The 19,991-nt window shown below is 42.7% G+C and overlaps 1 protein-coding gene across 3 annotated transcripts in view; it reads right to left on the reverse strand.

Annotated features, from left to right (window-relative positions):
- Positions 1–12,268: 12,268 nt before the first annotated feature.
- The window catches only part of smad10a (SMAD family member 10a), a 138,544-nt gene continuing 130,821 nt past the window's right edge, over positions 12,269–19,991 (reverse strand). For all 3 annotated transcript variants that reach the window (XM_039767637.1, XM_039767631.1, XM_039767622.1), the window contains 2 exons: positions 15,358–15,496; positions 12,269–15,078 (listed from right to left, as the gene is read on the reverse strand). In XM_039767637.1, the coding sequence (XP_039623571.1) occupies positions 14,867–15,078; positions 15,358–15,496 (351 nt within the window). In that variant the 3' untranslated portion in view covers positions 12,269–14,866. The remainder of the gene's footprint in view (positions 15,079–15,357; positions 15,497–19,991) is intronic.

Raw genomic sequence — 19,991 nt, forward strand, 5'->3', positions numbered from 1 at the left:
ATCATCACTTCTACCTTTACTGAATGGCACAGAACACACTCCCTGCTTTATGTCTTCATTTTGCTGTTTTCTCTTTTGACAGCAGCGTCCACACCAACATACAACATTGTTCTTCCCTTTGTGACTAACACTCAACCGAAGCAGCTGACCACTTCTGGAGACATTTTGTTCAACGCAGACTATCAAAAGAGAGTTTGAAAGGCAGATTGCATGTGTAAATGAAATGGTCAAACAATGGTGATGTTTTTCTGGATCCAGATTTAGAATGATATCACAGGTTAGAATAGATATGAAGTCAAAAATAGAAAAAGTCTCTACAAGGAAAACAATCAGGAGCAAACAAATAAGGACAAAAGCTACAGTCACAAAAGGCGACCCAGAGGAACCTTTGAAGATGCCGGAACCTGAGGTCAAATGATCATTTAAGAGCAAAGAATGGAGAAAGGCAAGAGAAAGGCTGATAAAGTATGCACAAGGACAATTAATTGTCTTATTAAAAGGGTGAAATGAGCATTAAATTGGGCATTTTGTTTATACTGTACTAGCTATGCTACCCATCTAAGACGGGTTTGAAATCTTAAATAATCAATTTAGGCCTCAGCATTAAAGTTTGCAGTGCACCATGTAATGCATATGTCTCTGTTTTATACCATTTGGTTTGGGATTCGTAGAAACAGTGTTCATGTTTTTAATGAACCATCTATTGAAATGACAATTGAAATGCATTCTATTAGTAAAATGTTAGTGATGTACCATCACTTGTAATGATAAGAGCAGCCAGATGGTCATGCATAAACTTAACCTTTTATTAAGGTGGATAGCTTATATAGTGTTAGAAAATAAATTCACTTTCCAACAAATAAAACTTGCACTTACCTGTTTACAACAAGGTGTTATGGCACAGTGCTGCTATCTCCTGGGTTGAACTTCCTGGGTTCTTCATGTGTCTGCATGGGTTTTACCTTACACATCCTGAAAAATATGTAGGTTTGGTTAATTGTTCGTGTGTGTCGGGGGTCTTACTTTGGACTGGGTTCTTGTCCAAGGCTGTTTCATGAGTTGCATTCAGTGCTTCTAGGACAGGCTCAAGACCCCCGTTACATTGAAATTAATTGGGCATGTATGAGAATGTTAGGTTACATTTGTAGCAACCACATTACTGAACACCACAGTATTTCCCAATATGATCCAAATCATATTCTGTGATTATTATGTATTATGTGAATATTATATTATCTGATATCATCTACTGTTAAATTTTGCTCTGTACTTGTAATATTTTAATTTTACTGTTATACTGTAGGGAGGCACAGTGGCAGCGCTGCTGCCTAGGAGACCTGGGTTCGCTTCCCAGGTCCTCCCTGCGTGGAGTTTGCATGTTCTCCCCATGTCTGCGTGGGTTTCCTCCGGGTGCTCCAGTTTCCTCCCACAGTCCAAAGACATGCCGGTTAGGTGGATTGGCGACTCTAAATTGGCCCTAGTGTGTGCTTGGTGTGTGGGTGTGTGTCCTGCGGTGGGCTGGCACCCTGCCCAGGATTGGTTCCTGCCTTGTGCCCTGTGTTGGCTAGGATTGGCTCCAGCAGACCCCCGTGACCCTGTGTTCAGATTCAGCAGGTTGGAAAATGGATGGATGTTATACTGTAATGAGGATTACTTGTGTTTTGTTCTGTGTATTATATTGTATTGACCCCCTTCTCGTTGACACCCACTGCACTCCCAACCAACCTGTTAAGGGGTTTCTTTTTGAACTTTTCCAAAATTTCTTCCCTTTTTTCCCCTACTAGGTTTTTTTTTTTGGGAGTTTTTCCTTGTCTTCTTAGAGAGTAAAGGCTGGGGGCTGTCAAGAAACAGGGCCTGTTAAGGCCCATTGCGGCACCACTTGTGTGATTTTGGGCTATACAAAAATAAATTGTATTGTATTGTATGTAATAACTTTAAACATCCAAATGATAAAGTACATCTTCATATATGCTTGATTACTGATGCCTACCTATATAAACACTGTAAACAATTGCCCAGCAGCCACAGAGACTACACAAACCAGTGTGTTTCTTTGTGCCGATCCCAAGCCCGGATAAATGAGATGGGTTATGTCAGGAAGGGGATCCAGTGTAAAATATTGCCACATCAATATGCCGACAACAATACAGATTCCATACCGGAGCAGTCAAGGCTTGGGTTAACAACGACCGCCATCAGTACTATTAGCCAACAGGGTGCCTGGCAGAGGTTGGGCCACCATTGGCCAAGGAAGGAGAAGAAGAGGGGGAAAGCATGTCCCGAGGTAGAGGGAGAAGAGCAAGGTAAAAAAAGTGGAAGTGAAAGTAGGAACTTTGAATGCTGGCAGTATGACTGGTAAAGGGGAGAGAATTAGCTGATATGATGAAAAAAGGAAGGTTGACATATTGAGTGTGCAAGAGACCAGATAGTAAAGGAATAAGGTCAAGTGTATCGGAGGAGGGTTCAAGTTGTTTTGCCATGGTGTGGATGGGAGGAGAAATGGGGTAGGGGTTATTCTAAAGCAACAGTATGTCTAGAGTGTTTTGGAGGTGAAAAGAGTGTTGGACAGAGTGATGATTATGAAGCTGAAAAATGAAGGTATGATAATGAGTGTTGTTAGTGCATATGCCCTGCAAGATGGGTTTGCAATGGATGAGAAAGAAGATTTCTGTAGTGAGCTGGGTGAAGTGATGTACAGTGTACCCAAGGGAGTGGTGATTGGAGCGGATTTCAATAGAAATGTTGGTGAAAGGAACAAAGGAGAAAGAGGTGATGGGTAGGTATGGTAGTGGATTTTACAAAGAGCACGGACATAGCTGTAGTAAATATGTATCTTAAAAAGAGGGAGGAGCATTGGGTGACGTGGAAGAAGATGCACACAGGTAGATTATATCCTATGTAATAGGGTCAATCTGAAGGAGATTGGAGACTGCAAAGTGGTGGCAGGAGAAAGTGTAGTTAAGCAGCACAGGATGGTGATCTGTAGGATGACGTTGGATATCAAGAAGAGGAAGAGATTGAGGACAGAGCCATGGATCAAATGGTGGAAGTTGAAAAAGGAAGACTGTAAGGTTGAGTTCAGGGAGGAGGTAAGACAGACACTGGGTGGCAGTGAAGTGATGGCCAGGCAACTACAGCAGAAGTAGAAAGGGTGACAGCTAGAAGGGTGCTTAGTGTGACATTTGGACAACAGAAGGAGGATAAGGAAACCTGGTGGTGGAATGGGGAAGCACAGGAGAGTATACTGAGGAAGAGGTTGTTGAAGAAGTGGGATAGTCAGAGAGATGCAGAAAGTAGACAGGAGTACAAGGAGATAAGGTGTAAGGTGAAGAGAGGGGTGGTGAAGGCTAAAGAAAAGTTGTATGAGGAGTTGTATGAAAGGCTGAACACTAAGAAGGGAGAAAAGGTCCTGCACCGATTGGCTACACAGACGGACCGTGCTGGGAAAGACGTGCAGCAGGTTAGGGTGATAAAGGATAATGACGGAAACATACAAGTGAGGAGGGTGTGTTGAGCAGATGGAAAGAGATCTTTGACAGGCTGATGAATGAAGAGAATGAGAGAGAAAGAAAGTTGGATGATGGGGAGATAGTGAATCAGGAAGTTCAACGGATTAGCAAGGAGGAAGTAGAGGACAGCTATGAAGAAGATGAAGAATAGGAAGGTTGTTGGTCCAGATGACATACCTGTGGAAGCATGGAGCAGTGGAGTTTTTAAACAGATTGTTTAATGCAATCTTTGAAAGCGAGACGATGCCTGAGGAGTAGAGAAGAAGTGTACTAGAACTGATTTTAAGAATAAGGTAGATGTGCAGGACTGTAGTAACTACAGGGGGATAAAATTGATCAGTCGCAGCATAAAGATATGGTCAAGAGTAGTGGAATCTAGGTTAAGAAGGGAGGTGATGATTAGTGAGCAACAGTATGGTTTCATGCCGGGAAAGAGCACTATGATGTTTGCTCCGAGGATTTTGATGGAAAGGTATAGAGAAGCCAAGAAGGAGTTGCATTGTGTCTTTGTGGACTTAAAGTAAGCATATGACGGGGTGCTTAGAGAGGTATTGTGGTATTGTATGAGGAAGTTGGGAGTGGGAGAGAAGTATTTAAGACTGGTGCAGGATATGTAGGAGGGAAGTGAGGCAGTGGTGAGGTCTGCAGTAGGAGTGACAGATACATTCAACGTGGAGGTGGGATTACATCAGAAATCAGCTCTGAGCCCTTTCTTATTTGCAATGGTGATGGACAGATTGACAGACGAGATTAGACAGGAGTACCCATGGACTATGATGTCTGTGGATGACATTGTGATCTGTAGCATGTTTTGGAGACACTGGAGAGGTGGAGATATGCTCTAGAAAGGAAAGGAATGAAGGCCAGTAGTAACAAGACAGAATACATATGCGTGAATGACAGGGAGGTCAGAGGAATGTTAAGGATGCAGGGAGTGGATGAGTTTCAATACTTGGGATCAACTCTACAGAGTAAATAGGAGCATGGAAGAGAGGTGAAAAAGAAAGTGCAGGCAGGGTGGAATGGGTGGAGAAGAGTGTCAGGAATGATTTGTGACAGATGAGTACCAGCAAGAGTGAAAGGGAAGGTAAACAAGATGGTAGTGAGACCATAGGTTGGAGACAGTGGCACTGACCAAAATAAAAGACAGGGGAGAGAGCTGAAGGGGACAGCGTTAAATATGTTAAGATTTGTATTGCGTGCCACAAGGATGGACAGGATTAGAAATGAGTACATTAGAGGTTCAGATCAGGCTCGAGGGTTGGGAGAGTCAGAAAGGCAAGATTGCGCTGGTTTGGACATGTGCAGAGAAGAGATGCTGGGTATATTGGGAGAAGGATGTTAAGGATGGAGTTGCCATGTAAGACGAAAAAGACAAAGGCCTAAGAGGTTTATGGATGTGGTGAGAGATGACATGAAGGTGGTGGGTGTAACGGAGCAAGATGCAGAGGAGAGGAACATATGGAAAAAGACAATCAGCTGTGGCAACCCATAACAGGAGCAGCCAAAAGAAGAAAATAGAGTAGCCTAAATGGGGAAATAAGATGGAAGAAGACTTTCACAGAGATAACCTACCCAAATAACAAGGAGGCTAGAGCACACCATTCCATATCCTTTATTTTTACAGGAAGTTTTCAGCTTATTATCATGTGTCAAAGGTAATGTTAAAGTTGAGAGCAAAAAGATTACAAATGCAGAAAGCTATATGGAAGATCAGTTTGGAATCAGGAAAGGAACAGCAATGAGAGAAGCAGTCAGAGTGCAAGAAGTCTAGAGTATAATAAAGAACTGCAGACGTGGACAAATTTGTTGGTTCCCTTACAGTTCACTGAAAAAGTATTGGAGTGCCATACAAAGTGTTTTAAGAATTGCCTGAGGCTCCTGGAGAGACTGTGGAGATACATCACAGTAGTGTGGCAGAGACGGAAAGTAATCAAGCAGTGGAGATATGCAGAGGGCATCTTAACATCTGACCAGTTTAAGCTAGTGCTACTGATGAAAATCATTGTTCCATAGGAAGACTGGATAGAAGAGGTCTAGGAGCACAAGAAGGCAAAATACCTCGAGGTGGTAGAGGAATGTAGTTGGCATGGGTTGAAAGTCAGATGCAAGCCCATTGAGGTAGGCTACAGGGGGCTTTGCAGAGCTGTCTCTACATCGGGCACTCAGTCTCCTTGGCCTTAGAGGTTTGCAGGAAAGAAGAGTCGCCAAAAACATGATCAACATTGCAGAAAAAACGTCAAGTTGGTTGTGGACTGAACACCACCAGCCGGGTCGTCCAGGTGAGGATTTCTGATGTTCTAAGACCTTAAACACCTTATAACTCTGGTTCATCATTGATGTGTCCAAATTGCACCACTTTGCGTATGAAGAAACAATCATGTCTGATGGAAAATGATTAAGTGAAAAGACCATCTCCAAGCAGCTTGATGTTTCTGTGACAACAAGTTTCAGGTCCATGGGACTGTAGCCAACCTCACTGGATGCGGCCACAAGAGTAGAATCAACCCCAGAATAGGGAGGATAGTGAGAATGGTAGACAAAAAGCCAAAGACAACTTTCAAAGAAATGTAAGCTGTACTCTAAAGTCAAGGTCCATTAGTGTCTGATTGCACCATCAGTCACTTTTTGAGTGACAACAGGCTCAAAGAAGAACCCAGGAGGATTCCAATATCGAAAGAAAAACATAAAAAGCCAACCTGGAATTTGCTAATATGCATATTCATAAGACACACTGCTTCCGGGAGAATGTTCTTTGGACAGATTTGACAAAACTTAAACTTTTTGGCAAGTTGCATCAGTTCTATGACCAAATATGAAAAAATTAAGCTTTCAAAGAAAATAACACCACACCTACTGTGAAACATGAAGGATGCTTGGTTATGTTTTGCAGCATCTGGCATGAGGTGCTGCGAGTCTGTGCATTTAACAATGAAATTTCAAAGTGTATCAAGACATTCTGGAGCAAAACATACTACCCAATGTGAGAAAACTCTGTCTCTGTCGCAGGTCGTGGATCCTCCAATGAGTCACAACTAAAAGAACCAAAGAATGGCTAAGAACAAAACATTGGACTATTCTGAAGTGGCCTTCTATAATCCCTGATTTGAATCCTATTGAACATCTATGGAAAGAACTGAAACATGCAGTCTGGCGAAGGTACCCTTGAAACCTGACACTGTTGCTCACTGAGTTTGCACAGGAAGAGTGGGTCAAACTACCTGTTGACAGGTGCAGAAGTTTCATTGAAAGCTACAGGGGTCACTTGTTTGTAGTGATTGCCTTTAAAGGTTGTGCAACAAAATATTAGGTTAAGGGTCCCATCATTTTTTCATACCATTTTCATTTCTGTGTTTATTCGTAAAATTCTGTTAAATAAAAATTCTTAAGCAAAGTTTTACTTTTGTTAAAAACAAAATAAATAATGATGGGTGCCAATTACATTTGTCAGTTTCAAGTAATTTCAGAGACAATTGTATGTTTCTTCTTCATTTATGGAGAGGTACCAACAAATTTATCCATGTCTGTTTCTACTTTGTGGATCTGGAGAAATATTTGACCGAGTAAACTGGATAAAACTGCTGTTGAGATTGGCGGTACAGAAGACTAAATAGGAACCTATATATGAACCATGAGTCAGCAAAAGTAAGAACTGTATATGGACTAATAGAGGCATGTCAAATAGAATGAAGTAACAGACAAAAATGCTCTCACCAATTCTGTTTAAAATCTAATGTATGTTGATTTACTAACATTGTGTCAGGGGTGAAAGCTAGAGGAAAATGGATTACATGAGAAAGAATTACAAACTGTGTTGCAATAACATCAAGCAATGAAGGACGACTACAGAAAGTAACAAATCAGATTACACATGTAAGATGTATGGAATGAAGATCAATATAAAGGAAACAAAAGTGATGTGCACTTTATATCAAAAGAACAACAATGAAATCAGTAATAAATAAAATTGGGTAACAAATGAAGTGGACATTCCTAATTGGGACGTATGCCTTCATGGGATGGAAGAAGTGAAATGGAAATAAAAATGGGTATAGCAATGGGCAAAGCAGACTTCAATGCAAAATGAAAACTCCTAACAAATTGAATAGACAGAACACTGAACAATAATAAAACAGTAATCTGGAGTGTTGTGTTGTATGGAGCAGAGACATGGGCAATGATGAAAAGGAATACAAATGACTAGAAGCATTTAAAATGTGGCTGTGGGGAAGAATGGAAAAGAACAATTGGATGGATAAATAATCTGATGAAAAAGTGCAAGAAAGGATGGGTGAAGAAAGGAGCATGCTTGAAGCAGTGAGAAGAAGGTAACAAAACTGGAGGAGACATGTACTAAGAGGAGATGAATTTCTGAAAATAGTGCTGGAGGATAAAATGGAGGGAACGAAATCAAGAGGAAGGCCAAGGCAAGACATGTTATGTTATCTGAATGATAGTAATCATACCAAGAACTGAAAAGAAGATCAGAAGACTGAGTACATTGGAGGAAGTGGTGATTGAAAGACCTGCGTTAAGGCAGATAAATGCAGAAGAAGATATTTTCAAAGCATGGAGATATAGTATAATTGTAAACATATCACTATTTTTTTAACAGTTGGTGCATAGGAATGTTAAGTTCGGGTACTAATTTTATACTGTCATTATTTTTTCAACAAATAAAGACACTAACACTCAGAAACCAATTTTATGAGTTATGGGACTAGACGATTCTTAGTTATTTCCTGGCACATAAACCTCAGAATTGAAACACAGCTTGCTTAATTTTCCTCAGAATTATGGAGAGAACCTTTTACATGTACGACGCAGTGACATCACTACCCCACCACTGAAGAGGCTGTGCAGCTTCATGGTTTAAGAGACAGTATGTTAACTGTTTGCAGGTAACAGAAACACAGTGGTCTAGCTCCAATATGAACAGACTGTGAGTCTGAAAAGGGCCCACTACATAACAGGCATTTACAGCTTTTAACGAGCCTCTACTGAAGCAGACTGTTACAGAAAATGGATGTTTACCATTTGTCCTCCTTAGCTGTGCCATGGTGAATGGCTGTAAAGACTAGTACACAGCAGACTGTATTTCATTTTCCTTCATAGCACCTTGAGAATGACCAGCCAAAAAATGGGATTTTTGAGTATAGTTGCTGTCAGTAAAGATTCAATATAACAGAGTCCTGTACCACCTTCAAGGTAAAGCATTGAAGAAAGCAAGGACTGGGAGATAAAATATTCTAAATTCCAACTGCTTGCTGCCTTAAGTTTTTTCAGGCAAAGGCTAGGAAAGAAAAAAAGCACCTACAGTCTCATAGGTTCTGATTTTTTGCCAGAGACCAGACACACCATTTAAAACTATGCTGAGGTCATAAGAGTAAGTAAAAGCAATCCCCCATATGCTTGGTCCCATGTAGAAATTAGGCAAAGGCTGCCAACACAAGGGTGGAGATAACTAAAAAAGCAAGTCCTTAACAGAAGGAGTAAAGAGAAGAAGGACATGTGTTTAAGACCAACAACACTATATGTTGGAAGAGGATGTCAAGAAATAGTGGAAATGATGGATCACAGAGAAATCAACATCATGCTTATAAGAGACTACATGGATCAGTAAAAAATGAAAACATTAGGTACGAGTTATAAATTGATCTACTAGAAAAAATGGAGTAGGGCTGATTTCACATTAAAAACTGAAGGAGGAAATTGTGGAATCGAGCAGAAGGACAGATAGACTGAGAAGTTCAAAGGTTTGTGGAATGGGAACACCTTTAATATGATCAACTGTTATGTAGTGTAAAGGAGACAAAGGACTTTTGGAAAATGATGTGATGGTAGAAGTGATGGTAAGAGAAGTGAAAGAAGAAGATATTTTGGCTATAGACAGGAATGGTCATGTGAGAAACTGGTATAAAGACTGACAAGAAATGCATTGGGGACGTGGATTTGGAGAAATGAAGGTTAAAGGTAGAAACATCTTAGAGTTTGTAAAGAGGCAAGAGTTGAAGATTTTAAACACTCAATTCGAGAAGTGACAAAACCGCTTAGTACTGTATAATAGTTGAGAGAAGTAAATACAGATTGATAAAAAAGAAGTCAAAAGTAAAGGTGTGAAAATGAAAAACCTTTGCCTATGAAAGGAGTGGTAACACAACATAGAATATTAGCGGCAGATACAATACCAGTGGAATCTAGGAAAGGTGAGTAAAAAAGATCTGGTCATATCAGAGTGTGGAAACTAAAAGAGCAGAAAGCCAGATGAAAGACCCTTGGCTAGTGTGTTTTGCAAATAATATTGGGTTATATGAAGGTAAAGGGCAGGAACTGGAAACAGAGTTAAAAAAGTAAAGAGATGCTGTAGATGTGTATGGGATGAAGATAAGCATATCAAAATTCAAAATTGTGTTGAGGGTAAGATTGTGAAAGTGAATCTGAAAACAGTGGAGTTAAAAGATGTGTAGTCCTTTTTGCAAGACGTTAGTGAAACCAGTGATATTGTATAGTGCAGCTAGAAGGGGGACTAACAAAATAGACATTCAAGAAATGAAAACACTGGATGTATGGGGTGAAAAAAATTGATTCAACAGATAGAAAGTACTTTAGAAGAAGCTTAATGATGAAAGTGATTTGATGAAAGATGATGTACAGAAGACTCTAGTGGGCTTGGCACACATGGAGACAACAAAACAGTGTGCTAAGGAGATTATTAGAGATGTAACTGCTAAGAGAAAGAAGGAGAGGACTACCACAAACTATAAAGAATGACGTGGTAGTGAAGAATATGCAGCAGATTGGGAGCAATAAGAAGAATAAAATGGACAACAGGAATACCCCCCAATGCAGTGACATCTGATAACGTAAAAGCGAGAGATAAAAAAGAAGTAGTAATGAAGTTGTAGCATTAAATCAAAACTGTGTCACAAAGTTAAAAGCAAAGCACGTTCAACATCCATGCAGCCAATAATTTTTACAACCCACTTATTTCTGTAGAAGATGACAATAACTTAGTCTCTTAATTAAACAGGGTGAGTAACTGAGCAGTGATATAAAAGTTTAAAGGTTGTTACTCTGAGTCAACAACTGTGAACAAGACATTGTGATAAAACTGAAATACATATCATAACCTTTTAGATTTGGTCACTTTCCTGTGACAACTGAAATACTGTATGGTAGGCGATGACCAATAATTGACAGATTTTAACTTATATACGATACTGACCAATTAAATTACTTAATTATTCTTAAATGAACACCTAAGATATACCAGCAGCAATTCATTTTCCCTATTTATTTTTAAAACAGGGATCCATGTTCCATGAGCTGCTTCATTTTTAGTTCTATTTCAAAGGAAATGAGAAACCCAATATTTCTAATATTGAAACAGGGTGCATGGGTTACTATCCTAACATTATACAGAGGAAACCAGTTTAAATACACATATCTGTGAGCAAGGCGCTCATACATCTGTCCTCAACAGCTTAAAAACATTGGTGTGTGGACTTAAAAGGGTAATGAAAGTGACGGCTTATGTTGACTCATAGTCGTTACAGATTGTTGCTAAAAAAATCTGTACATGATTAACCACATCATTCAACTATCCAGTGGCTTTCAAGATTGACTTAATATAGACCATAAAAAACAAACCCCACACCATTACATCCCCAATATAAGAATGTAATACTGACAGAAAGTAGGATCTATTGATTCATGAGGTTTTCACCATACAATTGTCATTAACCAGCAGAAATGTACATTAATCCCACTGTTTTTCCAACCTTCCAGTATCCAATGTTTTTGCCCCTTAGGCCACTGCAGCCACACATTTGATTTTCTGATTTGAGTGGAAATCTGGTTGAATCATCATTTGCCATACTAAATCCATCATAAGGTATGATGAAGGGGCTCTCAGCACTGCATTTAACTGACTGTCTGTAAGCTTTGCCAGCTTCAGTTAACTCCTTTTTATCAAAGATCTATATCTAACCTTAGGAATGTGACTGGCACTATATATATATATACAGTATAATAAACTAGTCAAAGTACCCAGTTTTGACCAGGGATATTTGTAGAATGAGTTAAGAAATGAAAGGTTTTGACATTTTTTAAATGGTGACCCTGTTATTATTGCTTGATGTCCCATCTGTCATCCAAATTGCCTCTCTATCAATGCCACTGCTCTTGTGAGTCAAAAATTTGTTCTTTTTGGGTCAAGCTGGTTTCCAGAATTGTGGTAAGTCTTCGCTAAGTTGTAACCGTGAATGCTGTCATGTCTAACTCATCCTCTTAGTTCAAAGTGGACAGTACGTAGTTCTTAAATTATGACGAAAAAGCACACACACACACACATATACATATATATATATACACATATATATATACATATATATATATACATATATATACATATATATATATACATACATACATACACATAACTATTCTCCTACACTACTGCAAAAAAATAATAAACTATTGTGTATGAAAATGTCAGCAGAACTGTTTCTTATGATACACTCATGGTAGTAGGCTAAAAGCCTTTTAAATATATAATCGCCCTTCGATATTCCTCTGAATTTCACATATACAACAGCAATGATGGCATATATGATATGAATCATTCACTTATATGAATTAGAACGGTTTACGATAAGTCTAAAGTAGGGCATATTACTAACTGTATTTGTTTCTTAACCGCTAGTGATTTGTTTTGACTCCAATCATCAAATACATAAAACCAGTCTCCAATTTCTATGAAAATGGCTAACATTTTTTATTAACTTTGGTGTAGTCTACACAGACAAATCCATAGCTCTTTCAGCTGCAACAATAATTACAATAAAAGATAAAAAAAATACCCATCAAATAAAATTACACTTGGTACAGCATAAAATTAAGAGCTTTTAAAGTGGAATGAATTAATCCATGACGAGAGGCTTCGTGTCTGACACGATTAAAATCCTCTATTTTTTTCATTGCCTTGATGTTTAGGTTTTGTAACTGATGAAGTCCTGGATTTTTCCAAGACTCTGAGCTGCTAAAAACAACACAAAACAAAAAAAAATCAAATGAAATGAAAAATGGATTACCCCTCCATTTTTGGGGAGTTTACACCGTCTTCTGAATAACAATCAGTCAAAAATGAACCATCCTCCCTGCAGTTTTACAACCAATATAACCCAGAAACTACTAGAAGATGACAAGAAATGACTGTGTCACCCCTTTGTAAATTCAGTACGCTCAACATACTGACTTTTGGAATCTGGAGGGCTCAAAAGATGACATTACATCAGTCAAAGGAGATCTTAGTTAAACTTTTTCAAACATTCCACAAACAAAATACTGTAGGCTTAAGTGACCGTTGGCAGTATGGACTGTTTCTGCAACTGGGCAGAGATATATAGAGTAATAAGAAAATAAAGAAGATGTATCAACAATCACAACAGGCAGATTCGTCAGCATCATCGCAAGTGTATGAACAGTACTGGATCAGGGGAGGAAGGTTTCACAATAAGATTTTGACGAGCTTTGGTTTCTTAAAGTTGAAAAAAAAAAAAAAACTTACAATAATGTTACAAGTTGGACATCAGGTACCTCAAAATGGCAATTGTACTAGTGTTTTTTTTTTCTATCTGATGGATAAACGCTGCTTTCTACAGCAAATTCACCAACCTCCCTTCTCTCTTTCATTTCTGGGTTCAAATGTTACGTTTGTTTGGTGTTAAGTTAATTCCACTAGCTTGCTTTTAAGCCGTCTAACAAACAGATTTCTACCCTAATAAAAAGCTTAATAATAAAAAAACACAATAAAGCTTTCCAAAACAGGAACTGAATACTTTTCACAACTAATATTGCCTTACTTGAGTATAGAAAAGGTTATTCTGTCATATTGGGGTGTCACAAAATGTCTTCCCCAAATGGACATCTAAAACACATCAACTGGCTGTGTAAAGATGCCATCCAACTGTATGTCATCCCAACCTTTGAAATGCTGGATGAGAGGACACATACACCAACTTCAGCTTTTTTAAAACTATGCACAAAACTTTAAAAGAAGGCACCAACTGTTATTAATCTTGTATGGGCTTTGGCTCAGAAAGGAGGGAAAAAAGTTTTGGCAAATCTTTGTTTGGATTTGAAGTTTTTCTTTTTGGTTATATTCCAGCTGGAGCCATGGCATTGGCAAAGCTTAAAATAAGAAGGCAAGCTCACTTAAATTAAACAGAGGCTCAATACAACTGTGCTATGCCCACATGCTCCCTTCTGGCACAAGGTATTGATGTGTACTTGTGCATTTATCATTGGCTACACAAAGTCTACACCTCTAGAACTCTTACTTTACCTTTTTTGTCTCTGGCAATGAGCAACATACTGTGATGCTGCTATTGTTATACTTTGTAGTTGGTATGTGGTTTCATGGTTCAGTGCTGTCAGAGGTTTATGCAAAAGTCACACTTAGGCTGGAAAGAATTTCCTGAAACGTTTCTGCTTGTGGTAACGGAATTTCATCCTTTCTTTTTGCATAATTAAAATGGGATTCTACATTAGCTTTCTTTTTGAATGGCTACTTTGTAAGACCATATTTAAAGACTGCTTGAGATAATTTTGTCACCCACAATTTTGATTGGTCTTAGATATTAAGATCTGTACGTTTTTCAAAGCTGACATTGGTCTCTTGAGTCTCCATTACGTTTGGTCAACACATTTGGATGTATTACTTAGTTTAGACAGGATTTTGGCAGTAAAATAGCTATTCCACAATAATGTAATTATCTTGATGAGGTTCCCAAGTACATTCCAGACCACTAACAACATATTTATTCTAATTCCATGATCTTCTGTGGTAAAGTGTTTCTGAAAACTTCTAGATACTCATGATTGAGTACATGAGTTACAGTGTACTACCCAGCATGGGGTACCCTAATGGAACAGCTAAATTTATTGTAAAATAATTTGAATCACTAAAGTTTAACACAGATGGCCAATTAACCTGGCAGTTGCTTACACCTTAGCTAAGGCAATAATGTGGAAAAATTTAAGAGTGAATAGAACCGCTATAGTTATGTCCAAGAATTTGATATTGTTTTGATTTTTATCAGAATGCACACATGTGCAGCATAACTTTTGACTTGTGTATGTAGCTGGTCACTGCCTGGGACTTTTTTGGTGTTACCATTTACCAAGCTGTCTGGTTCTTTAGCTAGAAACTATAAAAGAAATGTCTTTGGGTTGCACAAGATGCTGTCAACTACTTTGGTAAGTGAATTGTCTCATGGTCAGTAATGGCCACCTCTTCTACCAGCTATGTGGTAAAGTTTGATATCAACTACTCCTCTACATATTTTTTTTTTACGTCAGTTTACTGGTCCTGGGTCAGAAATAGGCATGGTGTGAAGGACCTCATCCAAAAGCTGCAATGCCCGATGGAGGTGGACTTCTATCCAACATGGGGTGTGCTTGATGCTCTGCCTGGGATAGTCAGGGCCCCAGCCTTTCACAAAGCTGAGACGTAAAATACAAAGACGACGCAGGTCATCTACACCAATACCTGCAGCTGCCGAGAGACCTAGAAGTGAAAAAAGACTTAATGACTGGATAAGCAAAGTAAAGCAAGTGAATGTTTCTTCATGCACTTTTAAAAATTATTTATTGAAATTATTACAGAAACATATGTACAGTATATAAAAACAGAAATATTCTTCTCATTGGATGGTAGAATATTTTAGTAGGTAAAAAAAAAAGAAAAAACTAAAATACAAATAAGATTTATAATGCCCCAGTTGCACAAATACAGGCTGATCAAGGTGTGTATAAGTCAGTGTGGTATAATCATCATGACACTTACTGACTGCTGGTGCGATTCCGCCAACACTTCCTGGCCCTGGTATGCTTCCTGCCACTGCAGCAGCTTGTGCAGCAGCTGCGGCTTGTGCAGGGGCAGCCTGCTGCTGCATTTGTCGGTGACATTGCCTGAGATCAAATACCTACAAAAAAGAAAGAACTTAGAGGAAATTGCTTCAGAATGTTAATCTTTCAAGCAGATAATCAGACTGTACATAAAATGGAATCGTCTAAAAATACCACGCTTACATGTTTTTAAACTAGCTGTCCCCCGCGGCTCCGCCGTCATAGTAGTGAAACAGGATAAACGTTATAAAACCAATTTAAAAAAAAAAAAAAAAAGTAATTCTGGGAAAGTGGAAGGTTAAGTGCTCTCCAACATCAAACGTCGTCTCTGTATCTGATCATGTTCAGCTCTGACACGAGAGTGTCCGCTACATGTGGAGAAAAGCATGTGGCCGTGATATCTCTGGCAATCAGCAGCTACCCTGCAAAACACAAGTAGCTCTGATATCCCTCTCAAAAACGTCAAACGTTACTCTTTAAAAATCTGTAGATGATACTGTCTGTTGAATGAACAAACATGTATTACTAGCTTAGTGGGGGCAATGTATGCGAGAGGTAGACTGACTTGAAAGGAGGCTGGCACATGAGTGAGGAGGGCCCCGCCCTCCTCCTCTTGGTCCACAGCCACTCTCTTGGATTTGCACAAATAAATCAGTACCGGCAGATACGTAGCATGATGAGAGAAGTCACAAAATCAACTGGAACGGTGAAACAAATTAAAGAAAAAAAAACCCAATCTAAATCCGTTAATTAGTTCTCTCGTGAAAAGAGGACATACAGACAGAGATATATCGTATATATATATATATATATATATATATATTGTCACGCACACGCGAGTAGGAGGCCACGGATTGATTCGACAGCACCTGGGAAACCACTGCGCCGCCAGGGAATGGTGGGGTATTAACTTTCTCCCTCTGCTTCCTCATAGGAAAAAGACCGTCCTGCACCATAGGCATGGATGACCGCAGTGCGATACTTCCGCCCTTCCTCCGCCATCTTGCCCTGGCGTCATCCTTCCCATCCTCCCTTGCGGTCCTTCCCGACATTCCTCCACTTCCGGCTCCTCCCCAATAAAATGGCGCGGCGCCAGGAGTCGGCGCGCGCATATGAACTGTTTGTTTATGATTTTGACCTGTTTTTTTTTTTGTCTGTACAATATCACGGGGCCGGAAAAACCCCAACCCTTGCTACTGTCTCTCTCGGTCCTTTACAAGTGGCGTAGCGGCAGGATAGAGATCCCGGAATGCGGAGGGACAGGACCTGAACACCGTGCTGCAGGGAATGAGCGCCCAGCTCCAGGCCCTGCAGCAAGCGCAAGCCGCTACCAACCGGGAGCTGGAGGCCACGAGGCCAGGTTAGTGGAAGCCCACGGGCGAGACCAGACCCGCCCAGGCAGCCGCCTCATCCTATGGTACCGATGGGCCCCCGAGGACGTCGATGCCTACCTGGGCATGTTTGAGAGGGCGGCCACCCGGAGCAGTGGCAGCGGTCAGTGGGCGTCCATCTTGGCGCCATACCTAAAGGACCAGCGCTGGGCCTATTATGACCTCCCTGAGGAGGAGGCGCTAATTACGACCTCCTCAAGCCCGAAATATTGGCCCGCTACGGCATTAGCCGGGCCAGCAGGCGGCGAATGGCGGAACTGGGTCTTTGACCCGAAAAGCCGCTTCGCGCCCAGGCGTTGAGTTCTGGGGCAAGATGGGCGCTGGCTACGGCCAGAGAGCCCCGACGGGCGGAAAGTCGTCGGCGGGTGGCCTGTGAAGGCCTGGTCAATGCAATGCCCAGTTCCCTCGCCCAGCAGGTCGGGGCACGCCTATCAAACATGTCGGGCCTCCTCGGCGTCCTGGAGCGTCAGTTGGCGGTCCTCCGACTTGGGGGTCAGAAAAGCCTGCTCGCGGGAACCGGCAGGGACGGGCGGCCACCCCGAGCCCCCTCGACGCGCTGCAGAAGCGCCAGCCAGAGCCAAGAGAGGCGGGTCCGCCGCTGTTTCAAGTGTGGCGAGACCGGCCACCTGCTGCCAAACTGCCCCCATCACATCGCCCCGGAGCCTATGGACCGCAGCTGGACATCAGCGGAGAGGTATTGTACCCGCCGCATCCCTTGGCGAGTCGAATCGGGAGTGGTGTTGCTAAATGGGCACGCCGTGGTGGCTTTGTTTGATTCCGGCAGCAACATTACCATTGTTGCTCGCCGTTTCGTCTTACCGCAACAGTGGTTAAAGCAGCATTTGTTGGTTACCTGTGTACATGGGGGGACTAGGTCATATCGTTCCGCTCACTGCTATCTTACCTGGAAGGGGGAACCAATCAAATGGCGGTCGCTGTGTTACCTGACCCCCTTCCCAGTGATCCTGGGACAAGACTGGTCTAAAAAAATCAGCGGTAAGCCATTCGCCGCACCCGGGGCCTCATTGGATCTTGTCATGAGGGGAAAAGGCACCCCCCGCGGCCTCCACGCCGTGCACAAGGGCAGGCCCTATGGGGCTGGTGTCTCGGGGACCTTTCGTGGCTACGGACCTTGACCGGAAGATTCCGCGGAGAAGGGACTAGCCAGGAACTCTCCCGGGCCCAGGCCCCAAGACCCTCGGCGGCCTGGACCATCAATTTCGGTCCACGCCGGCCTCCTTTAAGAGGGAGCAGTGGAATGATGACTCCCTGCGCTTTGCCGAAGCGATTGTTCTGCCTAACAGCTCGACAGCGGACGGATCCACACCGCGGGAACCCTTCTTTGTCCTTGAAATGATCTGTTGTACCGAGTGGCTACCCATGAGGCGAGGTGCGGAAGTTGTTGCTAATTCAGCGTACCTTCCGGCGGGAGATATGCGAGTTGGCACATGCTCACCTCCTAGGCCCACCTCGGGGCGAAAAACACTGGAAGGATTAAGCTCCGCTTTTACTGGCCTGGGATCAATGAGGAGGTCCGGCGGTTCTGTCAATCCTGTCCGGAGTGCCAGACCCGCCAGATTCCTAGGAGGGACCGTGCTCCTCTAGTCCCTATTCCCCTCGTGGACATCCCCTTTGAAAGGATAGGGGTCGATTTGGTGGGACACCTGGAGCCCTCAACCCGTGGCCACAAGTATATCCTAGTCATGGTGGACTATGCCACCCGGTACCCAGAGGCGGTTCCCCTGCGCCCGCTAATACTAAAAGCATCGCACGGGAACTGGTTAACTTGTTTTCGCGTGGGCATACCCAAGGAGGTCCTCACGGACCAGGTACGCCCTTCACTTCGGATACGTTCAAGGAGGTGGCCAAATTACTGCAGATAAAGCACCTGAAAGCGTCAGTCTATCACCCGCAAACTGGCGGGTTGGTGAGCGATTTAATCAGGCGCTTAAGCAGATGCTCCGCAAGGTAGTCAGCGCGACGGCAGGAACTGGGACCAGCTCCTCCCGCTCGTGCTTTTTGCCTACCGGGAGGTACCCCAGGCCTCTACGGGCTTCTCCCCTTTTGAATTACTATACGGGCGACAACCCGGGGAATCCTCGACATCCTAAAGAAGGCTGGGAGGCGAGGCTCTTCCCTCCTCTAATATTTTGATGCGTGCGCAACTGCGCGACCGACTCACAAAGATCAGGCCCCTCCTAAAAGAGCACGCGTGACTCGTGCGCAAGCAGCGCAGGCCGGTGTTACAACCGCAACTCCGTCCTCAGGGAGTTCCGCCCGGGGACCGAGTTATGGTGCTCGCCCCGACCTCCCACTTTCGAAGCTGCTCGCTCACTGGCAAGGGCCTTACGAGGTTAAGGAGAGAAAGGACTGCGTCGACTATTTGGTAAAACAGCCCAACCGTCGACCGAGTGAGAGGATCTATCATGTCAACCTGTTAAAGCCCTGGAAAGATAGAGAGGAGCTTCCCAGCTCCGTAGGTCACTCTCCCTTTCGCAAGCACAACTGCCCTTAACCTCGGCGAAGAGCTGACCCCAAGCAGCGGCAGGAGTTAGCCCAAACACTCCGAGCCATCCCGAGGTAGTGGCGAGTCACCCGGCGGACGCGCTGATTGAGCGCGATATAGTCACGGAGCCGGGGTAATCGTCCGGGAGAGGCCCTACCGACTCCCGGACGCAAAACGCGCAGAGGTCGAACTGGAGGTGAAGCGTATGTTGGACATGGACATAATTGAAGAGAGCCATAGTCCCTGGTCCAGCCCTATTGTCCTCGTCTCCAAGCCAGGCGGCTCCTGGAGGTTCTGTAATGACTTTAGGCGTCTGAATCAGATCTCCAAGTTCGATGCCTACCCCATGCCCGCATTGGCGACCTCCTTGGCGGCTGGAGTGCGGCTCGATATCTGACTACCCTTGACATGACAAAGGGTATTGGCAAATTCCTTTAACGGCATCCGCAAAGGAGAAAACGGCCTTTAGCACCCCTAGCGGGCACTGGCAGTACAAGGTCCTCCCATTTGGGCTGCACGGGCCCGGCGACCTTCCAACGTCTGGTAGATAGAGTGCTGAAGCCCCACCAGTCCTATAGCGCCGCCTACCTGGATGGCGTTGTCATCTATTCCGGCACCTGGGAGGAGCATCTACTGCAGGTCGCAGCTGTCCTCCGAACACTGGCTAAAGCCGGC

Source organism: Polypterus senegalus, chromosome 1 (genome assembly GCF_016835505.1).
Source record: "Polypterus senegalus isolate Bchr_013 chromosome 1, ASM1683550v1, whole genome shotgun sequence".
NCBI classification, from domain to species: domain Eukaryota; kingdom Metazoa; phylum Chordata; class Cladistia; order Polypteriformes; family Polypteridae; genus Polypterus; species Polypterus senegalus.